General features: G+C 41.7%; 1 protein-coding gene across 2 annotated transcripts in view; it reads left to right on the top strand.

The window, feature by feature from the left end:
• The first annotated feature begins 683 nt into the window (after positions 1–683).
• Positions 684–19,204, top strand: part of KLHL2 (kelch like family member 2) — a 105,008-nt gene continuing 86,487 nt past the window's right edge. For both annotated transcript variants that reach the window (XM_080797552.1, XM_080797551.1), the window contains exons 1-2: positions 684–905; positions 13,175–13,300. In XM_080797552.1, the coding sequence (XP_080653678.1) occupies positions 880–905; positions 13,175–13,300 (152 nt within the window). In that variant the 5' untranslated portion in view covers positions 684–879. The remainder of the gene's footprint in view (positions 906–13,174; positions 13,301–19,204) is intronic.

Below are 19,204 nucleotides of genomic sequence, written 5' to 3'. Positions count from 1 at the left end.
GTAGGTGCTCGCTTCACCTGTACAACGAATGGATCATACACTGAGAAGGGAGGCCCAGGTCCTTGCTTGGGAAACTGGACAAATTCATTTCTTCTTGCCTCAGTTTCACCATTTGCTAAGAAGTAGTTGGTTAATCCTACCCTTCCCATCTCCCTGGGCATAGATAGGCTCAAATCAAAAGAGAATGATGTGAACACGCCTGCGAAGCAGAGCAGTAAGTCAAGAGAGAGCGCTGATATGCTGTGCTTTCGGGTGCCCTTTCCCCGCACAGACAACACCCCCTTCTATTTTCTAGCTCCCCCCGGCCCCGGTGACCCACAACCCCAGCTGCGGGCGGCCGCCGCCCCCGTCCCGCCCCGCTCCCGGCTGGCGCCCGCACGCCTCCGCCGGCAGCAACAGAAGCAGCAGCGGCAGCAGCCCCGGCAGCAGCACCCTCCGCAGCGGTAGCACCCTCAGTAGCAGCCGCAGCAGCAGGAGGAGGAAGGGGAGGCGCCGAGGGAGGGGTCCTCGGCCGCCGCGGGAGGCCGCATCGCCGTCCCGTCACGGCGTCGGCGCGGCCGGGGCCGAACCCGGAAGTGGCTGAGCCCGCGCGCCCGCCAGTCCCGCCGCCGCCGCCTCCGCCGCCACCGCCGCCGCCGCCACCGCCCCGCACTTCGGCGAGCGCGGGAGCCGCGCAGGCAGACGGAGCGCGCCCGGCCGAGCGGGCCATGGCCGCGGGGGCCGCCGCCGCAGGTGGTGGCGCGCGGTGAGGCGAGCGCGGCGCCCCCTCTGGGGCGGATGGAACGCGGCTCGGCGGGCGGGCAGTGCCGGCGTCCGCGGCTGGAATGGTGCTGGCGGCGGCGGTCGGTGCCTGCGTTCTGAAGCCCGAGAGGAGCCGCAATGGAGACGCCGTCGCTGCCTCCCGCGTGAGTGAGCGAGCGAGCGAGCGGGCGGGCGGGCGGGCTGGCTGTGCCGCTGCGGATAAGCGCGCCGCTGCGGCGCGTGTCGCCGGCCGCGGGGGCTGCTTGGAGACGGCCGCCCGGTGCCCGCCGGCGGAAGCCGCCGGGAGCCGCCGGGGAGCGGACGCTGGGGGCGGCGGGAGGTGGAAGCTGCGGGGCGTGACGAGGCGCGGTTCCCGCAGTCCTGAGGTGGACGCGGACGGAAACTCAGCCTGGCCAGGCAGAGACTTAAAACCCTGTCCAGGATTTCCAGGGAAGGGTCTTCCCGATCCCAGGCGAATAGAAGATTCGGTGTGGGGCTGAGCTTGGGGAGTCTGCCCGTCCTGTGTACGCCTCCCTGGAATGCATGGGCTGCTGGTGCCCAGCTTGCCAACCCCTTTCTGAGGGATGGAGACGTGCTGCACGGGAGTCCGTTGAAAAAAGGAAACTGGAAAGTACCAGACACCGGTGTCTAAATGAATTGGTCTTAGGTTGCTTGCTTCTCTGAATTTCTAGCAAAATTATTATCTGAGGAGCTTTTACATCACTCTAAGGGAGCCACGGCTCTTCAGGGCATGTGACCTCTTTTACCTGGCACTGCAGAAAATTGTATCCAGAAATCGGAGCATCTTCTTTTTCCTTGGTACCCTGGGCAAATTAGTAGTGTAGCGACCTGCCAGGCACAGGTGTCTTTTTCCTTGGTACCCAGATACATTCAAGATACCTGCAACGAAACTACTTTCCAGAAATAATAACAGTTGAACAATTATTGTGGAAGCTATCGAAGATTTGCATTATTCAGTACAGTATTGTTTTGGAAAGTGTTTAGTAAAAGTGTACTATAAAATCCTCAGGAGTTTTGAAAATTTCAATTTTGATTTGCCTTCCTTAGGTTAACCTTTAGGAAGGAACAAGAGCCCTTTGAATCTGACTTTTCAGACCTCAAGCAAACCTCATTCTGAGAACGGAGTACCTTTTCATGGGAGCTTATTCATGGATCCTTATCGTTTTTCACTTAGATTTGGCCAGCTTCTCTCCATGGCACCAGCCTCTTGCGATTAGTTGGCAGAGTTCCAGCCAAAATATGGATATTTGGCTTGGGCTGCATAATTTTTTGATGTCAAGTCCTTTTAGAAGAGCTAATAGGATCCTGGAACTACAATTTCTAAAAGTGCCTTACAGAATTTTTAGCTTGAGTGGAACAGGTCATCGGGATCTGAGGAGTAGACCATAAGACTGGTGAATTGGCCCTCTTGGGCGGACAGAAGCAAGGGCTCCGTTGCTTCCTGATCACTGTGGCTTTGAGGGCTTTGTGGGCTTTGTTTTCCGTGGCTTTGGGAAAGCACCTGAACCCCTAGGAAACATGATGGTGGGTTGTTAGCATCAGCAGCGTGAATACAGCACAGCACATGGATTCTGTCCAGGCTCAAAGGCAATTAAGGCAGGAAATGTTACCTGTATGTAGGTAGCACATAATACATAGAATATACCATGTTGGCATGTTATTTGTAGTAAGTCTGCCCCCTTTATATCCATTTTCTGCAGTCCCATTTTACTTTTGGAGCAGAGGGAACTACAGGAAAGAACAGGGGCTCTTAGAATGCAGGTGAAAAAAGGGTGTGGACAATAAGGCTCTGGAAGGAGAGAATAGAGACATAGAAAATGGTTTAAATAGACTTAATTGAAAATGAAATTGATGTGTGCATGCAAACATTGATAAACAGGATCTAGGACAGATCAATTAATCATAATTTTGGTATCTAGCACAATTCTTTGGTATTGAGACTCCATCAGTAATGCTGGAACAATGGTAGGCTGAGATGTGATGGAAAGCTAGGAATGCCTGCAGGGATCAAAGAACTGTTAAAACTTCTTTTAATTATGGGTGTCTAAAGTTGGTGAGACTTTTTCATTGTGCTTACTCATTTAATAATAAATACAAATAGGGTTTGTTTTCATTTGGTTTACATAGAATTAATCCTCAGTTCAGAGTTTGTTAGAATCTGAAATAGTTTTCCTTCCTACCATTTGGCCTCTTTGCCTTCACTCCCATTAGCTTACTTTTTCCTTCCTTACTAAGTCATGGGGTGCTGTGTTTGAGAATTGCAAGATAGTGTCTTTGGGAAGGAGCTTTATTGGGGCTCACTGGGCTAAAGTTTGGTGGATGGAGGCAGTGGAAGTTATTGGGAGGACTCAGCTTTTCATAAGGTTATATTTTTAACCTGAGCTTTAAGGCAGGGAAAGGTGTTTGATGTGGGCTTAAGCCTTGGGTGATGTGGTAGGAAGCAGGGACTTAGATCCTCTTTGGGGAAGTGTCTGTTTGTTAATTCATTAATTCTGCAAATATTTGAATGCCACTCTCTGCCTGACACTGTGTAGGAGCTTATGCTGGTTCTTCTTCTCTAACAGCTAGTTTCACAGTGTTTTCAAATCCCACCTTGCTGCCCTTTGGCCTGTTAGCACATGGTCTTAGAGGGGTAGAGTTTCCGTATTTCCTTTGGGATAGGCTTGTTGAAATTAGGTTTTGATTTCTTGTACTCTTTCCACTCTTTGCCTCCACTTTCTCCTCACCCTTTTTGACTCTCATGTTGTCACTGGGCTTCATATCTCTGAGTATTGTTTTTTGCATCCTATATGTAGCATTTCGATTGTCTTGCATTTTGGAGTCTGGGTGATATGAAGATAAAGGGACATTTGCCTCTGATCAAACCTAAAGGTGTGTTACTAAAAACTAGATGTAGGGTAGTAAAGGGAATCCAGGTGGTAAACTGTGATGTGCAGCCTTGACCCTAGGAATGTTTCACACATTCTGGCTTTTATGGTTATTTTTGCAAAGGATTTTCATAATTATTTAGTTGAGGGAAGACTGAGGTATAGAATGGAGTGCATTTCTTTGACCACCCTTCACCAGTTTCTTAGCCTTCATTTTCTTACTGGCTCCTCTTTCACAAGTTGGCTTTCTCTCTACAAGCCTTATATTGTTGCTTTTCCTTCACAAAACCAAGCAAACATGCCTGAGATACAACCATATCTTGGACCAGTGATTCCACATCACTGGAGACTCTTGGCATCAGAGTTGTTCAAGCATAGGCAGGCAAACATCTCGTTGACCACGCTCTAAGGGATTTAGACAGCAGAAGATGGGTTGAATTAGAATAGAGGTTTTCAGAATTTTGGATTTCACTGACCTGTGAAGTTAAAAGAAAAAAAACTCAGGTCCAACACAGGATTGCTAAGTTTTTTGTTTTGCCTAGCAGGAAAAAAAAATCTATAATAATTATCAACTCTCACTATCTTTTGGTAAGAGAAAGGACGTTTTAGTGTCCCTTTCCAAATACAAAGAAGGGCATTATCTCAGACTAAAGGATAATCCTTAAATGGAATTAATTTAATTTTATGAAACCTTACTACATTTTCCTTATTTTGTCACAGACCAGTAAAAAGTTCCCTGAAACCTGACATTTGTAATCCACTGGACCAGATGACCTTTAATGTTCTTTCTACTTTTAAGATTCAATTACTGTGAATTTAGAACCCTGACACAGGTTACCCCCATATTCCTTGGTTTGTCTTTTATAGCACATTGGAATATATTCTTGTTTTTGTATAACTAGACATGAATGTAAGTTGGGCATCTGTCAGATCATAGGTGAATCTCCTCAGTGACAAAGATGTTTAAAATATTTAGGAGCAGTAATGGCTGACAAGATGATGTTGAGAGAAGACATGGATCAGTGTGTGTTGAAGGAAGTGTTATATAAGGAAAATTCTGAAGTGTATTTGGGAACTTGAGAAGTGGATTCTGGAAATAGGTAACATGTCAGCAGTAGTTTTAAAATTTTCTGATGCTGGGAAATCATTCATCGTCCTCCTACTGAATAGCCCCAAACCTTGTTTCTAGTCTGTACTTTCTAATGCACCCGGTAGGCATTCAATAAGTATTAGTAAGTGTGCTTTCATGAACGTGACTGTAAATTTACTCACCTGTGGCTGTTAAGGAACTGCATCAGGAATGTTTATGGAAACAATTGAACTTCTTAAGATCAGATGGAGTGTTCTTTCCAGGTGATACAGAGAATGAAAATTGCTTTTTAGATGCTCTTCTATAGAGTTCTTCCAAATTCCAGATGTATTTACTGTTTATAATAAGGGAGTTCAGGTTTTTCATTCGTATTTATTGGGTGCTTACTATGACCAGGCTTTGGGGATATCTCAGAAAACAAAGTCCTTTTCCTTGTGGTTGAAACTGATAGTGAACAAATATATAATACATTTACTGTAGTGCATGGGTCAGTATATTTTGTGTTATGTGCTTTACTGTTTTACATTTCAGGCTGTTGGCATTTGCCAAAGTATTTTTTTTTAAGATTTTATTTATTCATTTGACAGATAGAGATCACAAGGAGGCAGAGAGGCAGGCAGAGAGAGAGGAGGAAGCAGGCTCCCCGCTGAGCAGAGAGCCCGATGTGGGGCTTGATCCCACGACCCTGGGATCATGACCTGAGCCGAAGGCAGAGGCTTTAACCCACTGAGCCACCCAGGCGCCCCACTGAAGTGTTTTTTTGATCAGTTCTTTTCACTGATCCTGCCTTGAAAAATAAGTTCTTGCTTTCAATGTCACTACTTTTTCTTGGTTTCCTCCTGTAGTTTTTAAGTTGTTAAATGTTACTTTATCTCATTTAGTCTTGTCAACACCCTTGTCTGTAGGTCTCTATTGTCTTTTTTCAAATGGCTAATTTTCATAGGTTATCAAGTAGAGGAGAAGTTGGGACTGGTTGAACACTTTTTTCCTGTTTTACCTGGCTTCTCCTGTTACTGTTTATTGGGGGCTCCTCACAAATGTAGGTCTTGGCCAGTTGTTTTTAATCAACTATTAATCACTAAATTGTGGCTCCATCTATATCTTAAGCCTGGGCTCTAGATCTCAGAACATCTACTCTTAGCTTATATCTTAGATTCAACATGCCTAAAACTGAGTTCTCAAACTGACTTCGCTTTATAACATCTGCGCTTATTCAGTGGTTGATCATTCTTCTGGTCCTAGATACCCAAAGCCATGGAAGGGTCTCTGGTTTCTCTCGCTCTCTCTCCCCCTCTCATTGTCTTCCACATCTTACCAGCTTCCAGGAACTGTAGAGTCCTGGTTTCAAGTGTCGGTTCTGACTACTACCATTCTAACGAACAGATATTATCCCTTGATACCTGCATTTTTTTTCTCCTACCTTTTCTCCTATTAACCTCTGTGTGTTCTTTCCTCACCTTTTAGTCCACCTATGGTTTTGACCCCAACAACATCTTAGAGTCACATCCAATGACTTAGCAAACCAGTTATCTCAACCTAGTGATCAGGACCCTCTTACCATTTTGGCCTAATCTTATAGTATGTTCAAAATTATTATTTGCTTTTGACCTCCTAGAGAAAACTCTGCCTTATCACATAGCTTTTTCCTGTCCTGTCCCCAGTTAAAACAACTTGGAATTCTTCCAAGGCCCACTTGGAACCCTGTCGTCCTTCAGAGTCTTCCCTATTTACTCCAATTCATTTCAGCCGCTCTTTGCATTCCTGCAGTATCAGTAACCCATTATCTTGCACTTGCGTACTGACTTATGCCAATCCCTAGTGGTTTCAAATGTGCCTCCTCTGTCAGTCAAGTGTCATTTGGAGAAGTTTCCTGCATTCAGCCTCCTGTATATCCCTCACTCTGCTTAATGTTAGGGCATGTGGTCAGCATCTAAGCAGTGCTTACCTACTTGATTTATTAACAGTGGTGGTTGTCTGGAGTATTGCTAATAACTTTTGATTGATTGTTGCAATTAAAAATGAGGAAGGCCATTAAAATCCATAAAAATAGATCTCTACATTCAGTTTAGCTCCTAACCTCAACATTTTTCTTCTTAACTCTGTATTTACATTCATACAGTACTTAGTGCTTGTACAGCTCCCTGAGGCAAGTAGGTGAGGTGTTATTATCTTTGACTTTCCTGTTACATTTCATATTAGACATATTTATGGAATAACAAAAGCTTATTTTATAAGTAAACCGTCTGAAGCCCAGAGAGGCCAAGTGACTATACCCAAGATCACTTGGTTAGTATTAGGTGTAGCAGAACTACAGTGCAGGTCTTCCAGCTGATTCTGGTCCTCTTCTAGCGCCTTTTCGTTCAAGTGCTAGAAAATGTGGCCTAGTCAACTGAATTGTCAAATCAGATTGCTGCCCTCTCTTACTGGCCAAGTGCTGGTAATACTATGAAAAGTGGCGAAAGAAAGGCCAGAAATAGGAGTTGCTAAAAGGCATGGGAGTGTTTGAAATGGATTATCAACTTCCTCCTCCCAATTTTAGCACATCATAAATATCCCACTCTGACAGTGCTTTGTTAACTGTTTATAACATGTTCTTTAAAATAAGATTGATCTTGCATAAGACATACTTTTACCCTGGTCCCTTTCCTGGTAATAGTCACTGCCAGGGACAAAAAGTGCCTGATTGTGCTCTGTTTGTCATGTAGGTGGGAGGGAGAGAGGGAGAGAGAGCTGAGTTGAACTGAAGCAGAGCTTTTTACAGCTCTATTGTTCTACTATCAGAGAACAATTATATCCCAACTTCCATCAGCCTCTCCACTTCAGACATCCCAACCACCTCCTCCTGCCAGTGCTTCCCCACACACTTAACATAAAGCCACACAACTAAATCCTAGGGGGAAAAGAGAGGACATATGTGATTTCTCCCTCTGTCCTCCAGTAGATTCAGTGCTCTGCTTTCATTGTTAATCCATTTTAGTAAAATTGGGTCTTTCCAGCTTTTCCAGATCAGAGAAAGCTGAAACATAACTTTTGGAGATATCTATATACATATAGATATAGATATAAATATAGATATTCAGTGGCATTACCTTTTGTTCTGTCACCATGCAAAGTTATTACAATATTGTTGCCTATATTCCCTGTGCTGTACCTCTCATCCTCGTGACTTATCTTATAACTGGAAGTTTGTACTTCTTAGTCCCCTTCACCTGTTTCACCCAGCCCCCAAACCTCCTCCTCTCTAGCAACCATTAGATTGCTTTCTATATTTATGATTCTGTGTCTCTTTTGTTGTTGTTTGTTTGTTTAGATTCCACATGTAAGTGAAGTCATGTGGTATTTGTCTTTGACCTTTTTCTCTTAGCATAATACTCTAGGTTTGTCCGTATCTTTGCAAATGGCAAGATTTCAGTGGCATTATTATGATGTTTTTGTAAGGTGTTCTCTGACTAGATGGCATGATTTTTTCTTTGTTTTTTTGTATTTGTCTCACAGATGCTTCCTATTCAGTTCCTAAAGGTCTTCATACTGAAGGTATAATCCAAATTCTTACATGTCAGGAGGGCAGATGTTAACATCTTTTTAAGCTATATTTATTTGGTAATATGACCATATATTTGTAGATTATAGTTAGTCTGCTGGCTCTGTACCTAGTAAAAGTTTAAATTCCAAACACTTGAAGAGAATTTGCAGAGAATGTCTCTTTGTCTTTAGCTAATTGCAAAAACTGAAACCACAACTCTGCCACAAACCAAAACATGTTTCCAGTGGAGAAAGCCCTCTATTTTTACAACCTCTAAATACTGTGGTGGTTATTTGGGTGAGATGAAGGATGTGAGAGTATTTCATTGGGAAACTGTAGAGTGACATAACAAATACTAGTTAAAATATTGGTTATCATTGAATCTCTACTTCTGATATCTTGGCTTTGTGAATGGGAGCAATGTTAGTATGATAATTAGCTTCTGAATGCAAGTTTAGCTAGGAAGGCAGCAGAGGAAATAGGAGAGATGTAATAAGGTAATGGAGAAAACTTTAGAGCAGTGGTGGATGGTGACTTTGAAAACAAAAGCTGCTGACGTGAACTTGGCAGAAGTTTGTGAGTAATGGTGGGTGACTCATGGCAAGCAAGGGAGTCTTGCAGCTTTTGAGGTGAACAGGCAGAGGGGAGAGTGAGATGGTGGCCATTCAGGGGCTAAGTATTTGTGTCCTGAATGTGAAAATGTCTGGTTCCCTGTTAAATTTTGCAGCTGCATCTTTCACATGAATTGTAGCATTGTTTCCACCAGAAAACCTTAAAAACATGAACAACCCATATTTTCTAAAGTGTTTGTTCTCAATCTGAGATGATTGTCCCAGGGTGGGAGGTAAGTGGGTGGTGGGACATATTACATCACCTTTTTTTTTTTTTTTAAATTTTGAATTATACATAGCTGCCTTTCACCCCTACTTTTGGAGAAGCTGTCATTCTGATATATCTAGTCCTATAAAAAGGGCTTGCCTGAATCTTCATTTGAAAATTTTTCACATTTGAAAAAATTGCTTGGGTCATTCTGGTCTTATCCCCTGCCATTGGGAATCACTATTCCAGATCAAATACTATATATCTAAAGAAACTATACCTCATTACTAAGATGGCCTCAGAACCAACCTCTGCTTGATTATGGATCTTGACTCTTTCAGGGAGATAGCCCTGTTAGAGTCTTTATTTTCTCCTTCTTGGAGAACTCATTCATTGTCAGTAGTGTGTTTGGGGACAGACTTAGAGTTACCTCGTTACCTAGTCTGAGAAGCCAGTTCTCAGAATGAGAAGCTTCTCTGGAAAAGGCTAGCTCCCTGCTTTAGAAGGGAAGCAGGGAGAAGGTGTAACTACACTTCACTGGTATAACTTAAAGGGTAAACCTTCACTTCCCACTTACCTGCTTCCTAGTATATGTTCATTTTCCATACCTGTAGTTTTAGGCATGATGTGTCATTTTTTTCACTCAGTTCTGCTTTAGAATAAGAGACCGTCTAACACAAAACCACATAGGAAGGGAAAGATGATGGAAAGGACTTTAATGTTGAAAATGTGGCCCTGTGCAGCAGGGTGCTGTAAGTAGCTCTTAGTACAGAGAACACTTAAAAAAAAATTCAATGTTATTTCTTACTTATTCCTTTAAGCCTTTCTTTTCTTTGTAGAGTTTTTGGAGTACATCAGGAAAAACAGGAAATAGACTGAAAATAGGCTGCACCAATAAAAATATTGATTATTGTATGTTAGCTGTCTTAAAGTTAATTCTCTACTGCAGGAAGTTTTAATTCATAATTTCTTAAGCAAATATAAACACTTTTGACTCTTATATAATGATATTCCTTCTAGGGCTGAGTTGTTTTTGCTTCCATTCTGAGCATTGAAAAGCCTTCTATGATAGTTTTGCCAATCCTCAATATTTTATTTCCCCTATATTGTAAACTCTTAAGTTCTTAAACTGGAAGCAGGTGTAAATCTTAACTTGTTATACATGTGGACATTCACTGTTATGTGGTCAGAAAGTTTGCATAGGTTGCATATGTCTACATAATTTTTTTGTCCTACAATTTTCTTTATGAAAGGATGGTGAGAAATAGCATTATGAGAGTATGTCTTTTACTATAAAATGTTTCCCAGTCCCCTCTGCCAGATCTGAATGTTCTTTCATCTTTGGCTGCTAGACTTACTAGCTCTTTTTCTCAGGCCAAGTGTAACTCATCTGTCTCCACACACACACACACACACACAGGCCACAGGGCGTAGAGTGCACCATGCTGTCCTCCCATTCCAGCTGTGGGCTCACCCACTGGAGGCAGTGTCTTGTACTAATTTATTTGTAAGTTCCCTTTAAAAAACTCTCAAGGGATGGAGAAACAGGGCTTATAGCTACTTCTTTTTTTTTTTTTTTAAGATTTTATTTATTTATTTGAGAGAGAGACAGTGAGAGAGATCATGAGCGAGGAGAAGGTGAGAGGGAGAAGCAGACTCCCCGTGGAGTTGGGAGCCCGATGCGGGACTCGATCCCAGGACTCCGGGACCACGACCCGAGCCGAAGGCGGGCGCTCAACCACCGAGCCACCCAGGCGCCCACTTATATCTACTTCTAGTTTGCAAACCCTGGAAGAATCAGATGCTTCAACTTATGTTGATTCTTGGGTTGCAGAGGAATGAACAAGGATAGCATCTATGGTTGATGATGGAGGTTACATTAATGTTTGAGTGCCTGGGTTTCATTGCTTCATGTGCCTTCTGTGGAATCAGTGCTCCCCACATTTCTTTACTGCTAAAGTTTCTCCAGCTCTAGACTCTAATATGTCAATTTGATATCTTTACTTGGATGTCTGATATCTTAAAAGCAACATGTATGAAGATGAAGCTCTTGATCTTCCTACCGCAGACTTCCTACCTACTGCACCTGCAGCCGCCCCCATCTCAGTTAGTGGAGACTCTATCCTTCCAGTTGCTCAAACCAAAAAAATAAGAGGCATTCTGATTTTCTTTGATGTGCCACATGAATTCTGTCAACAGATCTTATTGGCACTACCTTTAAAATATACCCAGAACCCAGTCGCTTCTTATCACTGCTCCCACTTCCACTGCTGCTGCCATGCTCTGAGCCCCTGTCACCCCCTGCTGCGTTATTCTCCTAAACAGTTAACCCTTTTTCATCTTTGCCCACCTTGACTATTCTCAACCAGCAGCCAAAGTGATCCTTTGATAACGTACGTTGGATTGTGTCACTCTTCTGCAGTGCCTCCCTGTTGTACTCAGGGTAAAAGCCAAAGTCCTTCCAGCGTCCTATAATACCCTTCATGACCTGCACTCCCCACTATCCCCGAGCCCCAACCTTGGTCTCACGGTTCTGGAACACGCCAACTTCATACAGGCCTTTGCTCTAGCTCTTCATTCCTTCTGGACATTCTCTCACCTCCTGGTCCTGGTTCAGATCTCAGTTCTCAGTTGGGCTATTGATGATCTGATGACCCTGTTGACTAGTGCAAGTTATATCACTCCATACTCTTGGTTCTCTTTATGTTGCCTGTTTTTTTCCATCCATTGCTCGCTCTTTCTGATGTGCTTCTTACTTCATTGGCTTGTTCTGTGTATTGTCTCTTCCCTCTCTCTCCTCTTCCCTGCTAGAGTCCAAGCTCTGTGAGGATAGGAGTCTTTCTGCTCATTGTTCACATGTATCCCAAGTGCCTAGAACAGCACTTGGTACATAGTTGGCACTTAAATAATGTGTACTGAATGAATTCATGAGAGATAATGTTTTAAAAATGAATGATTCTTTCAGAATGGGTCAGGAAAGGAAGAGGTGTAAAGAGAAATGCAGCAATAAATGATGATGTTTGCCTGTTCTTTGTGTGGTATACATACAAGTATGATTTCTTTAGGTTTAATTTGGTATCCTGATTTTTTAATTTAATTGCTTTATTGAGGTATAATTTACATGCCATAAAATCCAACTGTTATAATTGTACAATTCAGTCATTTTTAGTACATTTCTGGAGTTGTGCAGCCATCTCCTCAAAAAGTTTCCTTGTGTCCATTAGCAGTTAATTCCCCTCCCCACTATGGTACCTTGATTTTATTTGTTAATTTTTTTGCCCCCAAGTCTCAAAAGAATAATTTATATAGCAATACTGATTTAGCCCATGCTCTTAAAAATTGTGTTTAAATATGAAGTTAAGTATCATTGCTTAATGTAGGAAATTGTTTTGAACATTAATGGAAAGAATGAGCTTGAAGAATCAGACTGGCTTCAGTCTCACCCAGCTCTACTATTTAGTTACCCAAATTATTTTTTTTGCCTTCATCTTTTGATCTGTTAAATGGGGATAATAATCGTAATGAGTTCACAGAGTTGTTTTGAAGATTAAGCAAATAATTTAGGTAAATGACTTAGCACTGTGGCTGCTTATAGTGAATACTCAGTAAACTCTAGCTAACATGATTAATCTCTTGTTAGAAGAGTAGGTCTGAAATATGTGGGGTAAATAAGCTGGCAGGTAGAGAGCAAAATTCAGATCAGATTTTGAGTTCCTGAAGTTTGTGTAAAATATGATCCTGTTCCTGTCTTGTAATATGTTTGTAAATAATATATGACTACAACAGATTGTTAAAAGCAGGTTAATTTCCAACACAGAGGATCATTTCTCAGCATTTTTATTTCCAGTTGTCTGCTAAATCACTTTTACTGAATTTTCTGTGCTAGTCTTTGACAGAGCTTTGACATGGTAGAGATTTTACCCACTTTTTTGGTTAAAATCGTAGTGACCATCAGAAAATGTTCTGAATTGTGTCTTAATCTTACATTGGGATATATTGTGAGACTTCCTCTAAATGAGTTTGGAAGATTCATTGTATTTCTTAGCCTGATAAGCCTGAAATAAATTATCTGTAATAAGGTCTTTTTTTGTTGTTTTTTTCTCTTATGTACAGATGCACAAAGCAGGGTCATCAGAAACCTCTCGATTCAAAAGATGATAATTCTGAAAAACACTGCCCAGTGACAGTGAATCCTTGGCATATGAAGAAAGCTTTTAAAGTCATGAACGAATTAAGAAGGTATTGTTCCATTAATATACATGTAATCATGGATCTCTTCCCTTAATTTTTTACTTGTTTATCGTGAATATACTCTTCATGCCTCATTGTCGCTTTGTGTGATACAGAGAATATTAAAAGCTTTTTCTGCAGGTTTTTTATCAGAAGCATAGATAGTAAAAAGACTACTCTGCTCTGTCCATGTGGCCAGTCTGAATTGAGATGTTCTGTAAGTGGAAATATATAGTGGATTTCCAAGATTTAATACAAAATAGAATATAAAATGTTTTATTAATAAGTTTTAAGAGTATTGGTTACATTTTGAAATGATAAAATACGGTATATCTTGGATTAAATAGAAGATATTACTGAAATTATTTTCACTTGTTTCCTTTTTTGTGTGATCAGTACAAGATTTTGACATTGCACATATATTTTATAACGTATCTATATCTATCTATCTATCTGTATCCATATATCTATTTCTCTCTATGTATCTATTTAATTTCTACTGGACAGCACTGGTCTAGGGTTTTTAAGTTACCACAGAGAATATGGAAAGAAGACTGTCAGAGAGGGATACCTAGGTGACTCAGTTGTTAAGCTTCTGCTCTCAGCTCAGATCATGATCTCAGGGTCCTGGGATCAAGGCCCACACTGGGCTCTCTGTTCAGCAGGGAGTCTGCATCTCCCTCTCACTGTCCCTCTCCGCACTCTCTCTCTCACAAATAAACCAATAAAATCTTAAAAAAAAAAAGAAAGAAAACTATCAGAGAAAAATGTGACTCTCGTGGTGGCAGAGGTCATAGTGGTAGGAATTTTGAGGATTGCTGACATGTCCCTTGCTAAGGTAATTCTCAGGTTTGTTTAGAGTCACTGATATGAAAGGAGTGTCTTTAAAAGTTGGTGGAGAGATGTCTGGGGTGGTTCAGTCACTTAAATGTCTGACTCCTGATTTCGGCTCATGTCACGATTTCAGGGCTGTGGGATGGAGCTCTGTTCTATGGTGGGTGTAGAACCTGCTTAAGAGTCTCTCCCTCTTTCTCTGTCCCCCCTTCCCAAAATTGATTGAACCACGAGTAATTTTTTTTTTAATTAAAAGACAAATGTATGTTGTAACAGTCTCGATTTTCTTAGCTGTTTGTGAAAGACATGTATTTTTTTAATCCCATCATTCTCTTTGTGAAAGTCAGTATATTTAAAAGCTTGGGCAATGAAGAAGGGAATGACTTATACTTTCCTTCAATCTGTTTCTGCTATGTCTTCCTAAAAGCCCACGCTTTAGGTCCATCATTTGTTTCTTCTTTACTTAAAGATTTAGTAAATATTTATCTTTTTGGTGCAGGAGATACAATGGTGAGCAAAAACAGACATGTAGCTTATGGTTGAGTGCAGGAATCAGGCATTAATCAGAGAATTACACACATAGCTTACTGTAAATTTTAATGGTAGTAAGTGCTACAAAGGAGGACTGCCTGGTGCTCTGAATGTGGATTACATTGGTCAGGAAAGGCTTCCAGGGGAAGATAGAAATAATTATGTTGAGATTTAAAGCCAAATAGGGGTAAAGAAGTGAAGCCGGGATGGGGTGTGGGAGAGATCAGAGGAAGGTTCCAGGCACAGGGAATGGCAGTGCACACATCTGGTGGTGGGAGGGAGCTGGCCTCATTGGAGGAACTGAGGGGCAGCTGGGGTGTAGATGGCTGGGGGGGTCACAGCAAGAGAAGCCTGAGTGGGCAGGTGAGGCCTAGCATTCTTAGGGTCGTATACATTTTTGTCTTTATCAGGAGTCATGATGGGAGGAAGCCATTGGAGAGTTTTAAACTGGGTAGAGATATGATCAGATTTTCATTTTGAAAAGTACTTATTTGCTTCCAGGTGGAAAGTGGATTGGAGAGAGACGAGAAGGGTAAATTGACTATTACATATTTGACTTGCTTCCTCGTCCTGCTCTGACAGCATTTTTATTTTTATTTATTTATTTTTAAAGATTTTACTCATTTATTTGAGAGAGTGTGCATGCATGTGTGCAAGTGGGGGAGGAGGGAAGCAGCAGAGGGGGAGACTCCCTCTGTCAAGCAGGGTCAAGCAGACTCTCAGCTAAGGGCAGAGACCCACGCAGGCCAGTCCTAGGACCCTGAGATGACCACCTGAGATGAAACCAAGAGTCTGATGCTTAACTGACTGTGCCACCCAGGGGTCCCTATTTTTTATTTTTCTTTTTACTAATAATTATTTTTTCCCAAATTTTTGTTTAAACTCTAGTTAACACATAGTGTAATGACAGCATTTTTAATAAGTGTGTTTTCATTTTAGTCTTTGGGTGAATACATAGCTGGGATAATCCAGCAGGTCTGGCTGTGCTGTTTTAGTTTTTTAATTCCATTGTAACAGTCGTTAAAGGTAAACTGTACTGGTGACTAAATAGAACTGCAAGAAAAGTAAGAAAAAACAGTCTGGTCATTTTAAAAGTGAGATTTTTAGTGGCTCTTCTTTTTCTTTGAAAAGTCTAGAAAGACTTTTTCTAGGCCTGTTCACATTTCCTCCCCTGCCTGTGGGGTGTGGGAGCTATGGCCTTCCACGGGTGTGAGTAGGTCTCTGTTGACCCAGGCATGACTCACTGAACTTAGGGCAGGTGACACCTTGTCCTGAGGTGGATGACCCAGGTTTGGGGACATACTCTTTGGCCTTGGGCCAGCGGTTTTACTTCTTTGAGGCTGAGCTGTGAAGTGAGGGGAGTGGACAGGATGGAATGTTAGGTTTGTTGCTGCTCTGATGTTCTCTGAGCCTGTGAGCTTTTTTCCTGCTTACCTGCACCTGGTCCTGGGGTTATTTAACACTAGCTTTCCTGTACCTATTTATCCCATTTTGGGTGTGAACTGTATGGTTCAGAAATAGTACCTTGTTCTTTGTGTCACACCGTTTCAGGAGCTAATGTGTCTCCAGGCTGGAAGTTGATGATTTTCAGGACAAAGAGTGACCTTTGAAAAGCTGGAGGGTGTTGGCTGCCAGCTCTGTGACCCTGTGATTGTTTGAATAAAGTCACTAGCAGGTAGTGTTTTAAAAAATAAACTCTCTTTGGGGTTCATTAGAACCCCTTTTTTTGTTTGTTTTTAATGTCATTCACTTCTTTCTTACCCCTTACAGCCCACTGAGTAATTAAAAAAAAAAAAAGAAATCTCTAAAGAGGCCTACTCCTTAAACAGCTGAAGTCTTTTATTTCCTGCCATTGCATCAGTTTCCTGCTGCCAGGAAGGGGTAGCTGAGAGTGGTTTCCTGACTTCTGGGAAGGAATATCTTCCTTGTTGTTACCACTCTGCCCTTGCGCCCTCACCCTCTACCTGGTAGAGTAACAGCGGTACAGGAGGGAATGTGTATATGAACCTTTGGCTGATGGAAGTGATTGATTCTTGTTTTTTTTTTTCTTTTTTAGACAGGAGTCCCAGATATAGCTCCATGTACTAGCCCAATATGAGCTTGAATAACTTAAAACTGCTTGGTTTAAAAACCCTGCAGTCACTCCTAAACATTGTATTCAACAAGTATTTGTAGGCAGCTTGTTCTCCTTTGAAATTAGCTCGCCTGTCCAAAAGGCTATGTAGGAGCCAGAAACAGTATCAGACTTGGCCCATTCCCTGTGAAATTCTGGATTGCTGGAGATGTCCAGAGAAGAGGAGGAGGTGGTGGAAAAGACTGTGGGCCAGAGAGGATTTTTCACAGGAGAAATCTACAATGGCCCACAGAAGTGGTTTCTGCTGGGCCTGATGATGTGCAGTAGCATTCATACAAAGGACAGGAGAGGAAAGGCATCCTGGCCTGGATAATTGCATGAGTGAGGGAGCGGATAAACAGAATTTGTTGGATAAAGTGAACCAAGGGTTCATAGTGGGGAGTTTCTGCAGACGAGGCTAGGAACTGGGAGGACAGAGTTGTGCAGGCTTAAATCACATGATGAATTTGGACTTAATCCTGTGGGCAGTGGAGATCAGGGAAGGTTTTTGTAAAGGGGAGCAGCACTGTAAGATTAATGAGGTTGGAGGAACAACCTGGCAGTGTGGTGAAAGGACGGGTCTTTTAGCAACACATCTTTGGCAGGAAAGTCAGCTCTTTAAATTTCCCTAGCATGAATTGGCGGGGGTAGGAGCTTTTCCGAACACTAATGTTTTCAGAATCAAATCAATAGGTCTTTACAAAGTGCTTATTTTATGCAACACACTGTATTGGGTCTGTGGAGGAGACAAGCAGACTAAATCTCAGACATGTTTTATTGAGAACATTATGCTGTGTGGGCTTTTTGAGATGACCAAAAAAGGGAAATGTCAAGAGGCAGCATTTTGCCTTCACAATAAATTTTAAACAGAAAAACTTCAGTTTTGTAGGTTATGGGATAAGACTGTATTTGAGCTTTAAAAATTTCAGATACTATTAGTTGGGGGCAGCCTGTTCCTTGTTTAGAAGGAAGATAATTTTGATCCTTCAGTTAGGAGTTGAAAGTTCTTAGTAAGGATAAATCATATGAAGCCATTCAAATGCTCCCCTATACATCACATATAAGTCATAGATATTTACTGGTTCAGTTATCATAGCAGTTTTTACATTTCCAAAGATAATTTAAACAAAAAAGCCTGAAGCTCTCTCTTAAAGGAGCCCTTACTGTATTTTCCTCCTGGACTTTTAGACATTGTGGGTCCAGATCACTAGTAGGATTAAGTTATCTGTGGTGCAGCTATGAAAAATTTGAGTTGTGGCTCTTTAGTTATTTATATTCTGTTGCTTATTTGGCAAGTGAATTAAAGAACAGACTTAAGTGAGCCTGACTTTCTCTTCTGTACTACTGTTTTATACTACTGTTTTTTAAAAAAGAGATTTTAGGAAATTACATATGTGAAATTTTTTATTGCTTTAATACCTATTTCTTCCTATGGTAAAAGATTGTGAGTTCTTTTATTTTCATGTTGCACTAGAGTAGAATATAAAACATTCCTTGAAAGATAGAGCAGTTGGGAAGAGCCCCCAAATCAAATAGACTTGTTTATTTAGAAAATTTAAGATATGGTTTGATGCTTCTAGTCTCAATTTAACTGGTAATCGTCTACAGTGTTTTTTTTTTTTTTTTAAGATTTTATTTATTTATTTGACAGAGAGAGATCACAAGTAGGCAGAGAGGCAGGGGGAAGCAGGCTTCCTGCTGAGCAGAGAGCCCAGTGTGGGGCTCAATCCCAGGACCCTGGGATCATGACCTGAGCCGAAGGCAGAGGCTTAACCCACTGAGCCACCTAGGTGCCCCTTCGACAGTGTTTCTTAAGCACATGTGATTGATCTCTTTTTCAGTGTTGTTTATTTTTTTGTACATTTTTAAAAAAGATTTGATTTATTTATTAGAGAGAGAGCAAGAGCACACAAGTAGGCAGAGCAGGCAGAGGGAGAAGCAGGCTCTCCACTGAGCCGGGAGCTCCACGTGGAGCTCTATCCCAGGACTCTGGGATCATAACCTGAGCCAGAGGCAGCCGCTTAATTGACTGAGCCACCCAGGCTCCCCTTAAGTGGTGTTTCTTGAGGATGGATACAATCATTGAACATTTCAAAGTGTACGAATAATAGATAGCAGTGAAGTAGTTTACTGACCCAACTTGTTTCTTTTCCCTTTCTCTGTTGTTGTTGAATACCTACCACACATGAGATAGTGTTCTGTTTCAAAGCTCACTTTCACTAGGCCCTCTTAAAGCAGAAAATCAGAAGCTCTTACTTTGGCTTTTTTCTTTTAATTATTATAGCTAAGAGTACCTCATGATTTATTTTACCAATTAAAAAAAAACCTTTTAATGAGGAAGTTTCTTTGTATACATCTTACATATTCTATCACATAAGCTTTTCATCACGTGTTCAGAAACTGCTCTCTGTATTACTTTTCCCCCTGAAATCCCT

The sequence above is a fragment of the Martes martes genome (assembly GCF_963455335.1).
Source record: "Martes martes genome assembly, chromosome: 2".
Taxonomy (NCBI): domain Eukaryota; kingdom Metazoa; phylum Chordata; class Mammalia; order Carnivora; family Mustelidae; genus Martes; species Martes martes.
This window is presented reverse-complemented; position numbering and strand designations above follow the sequence as displayed.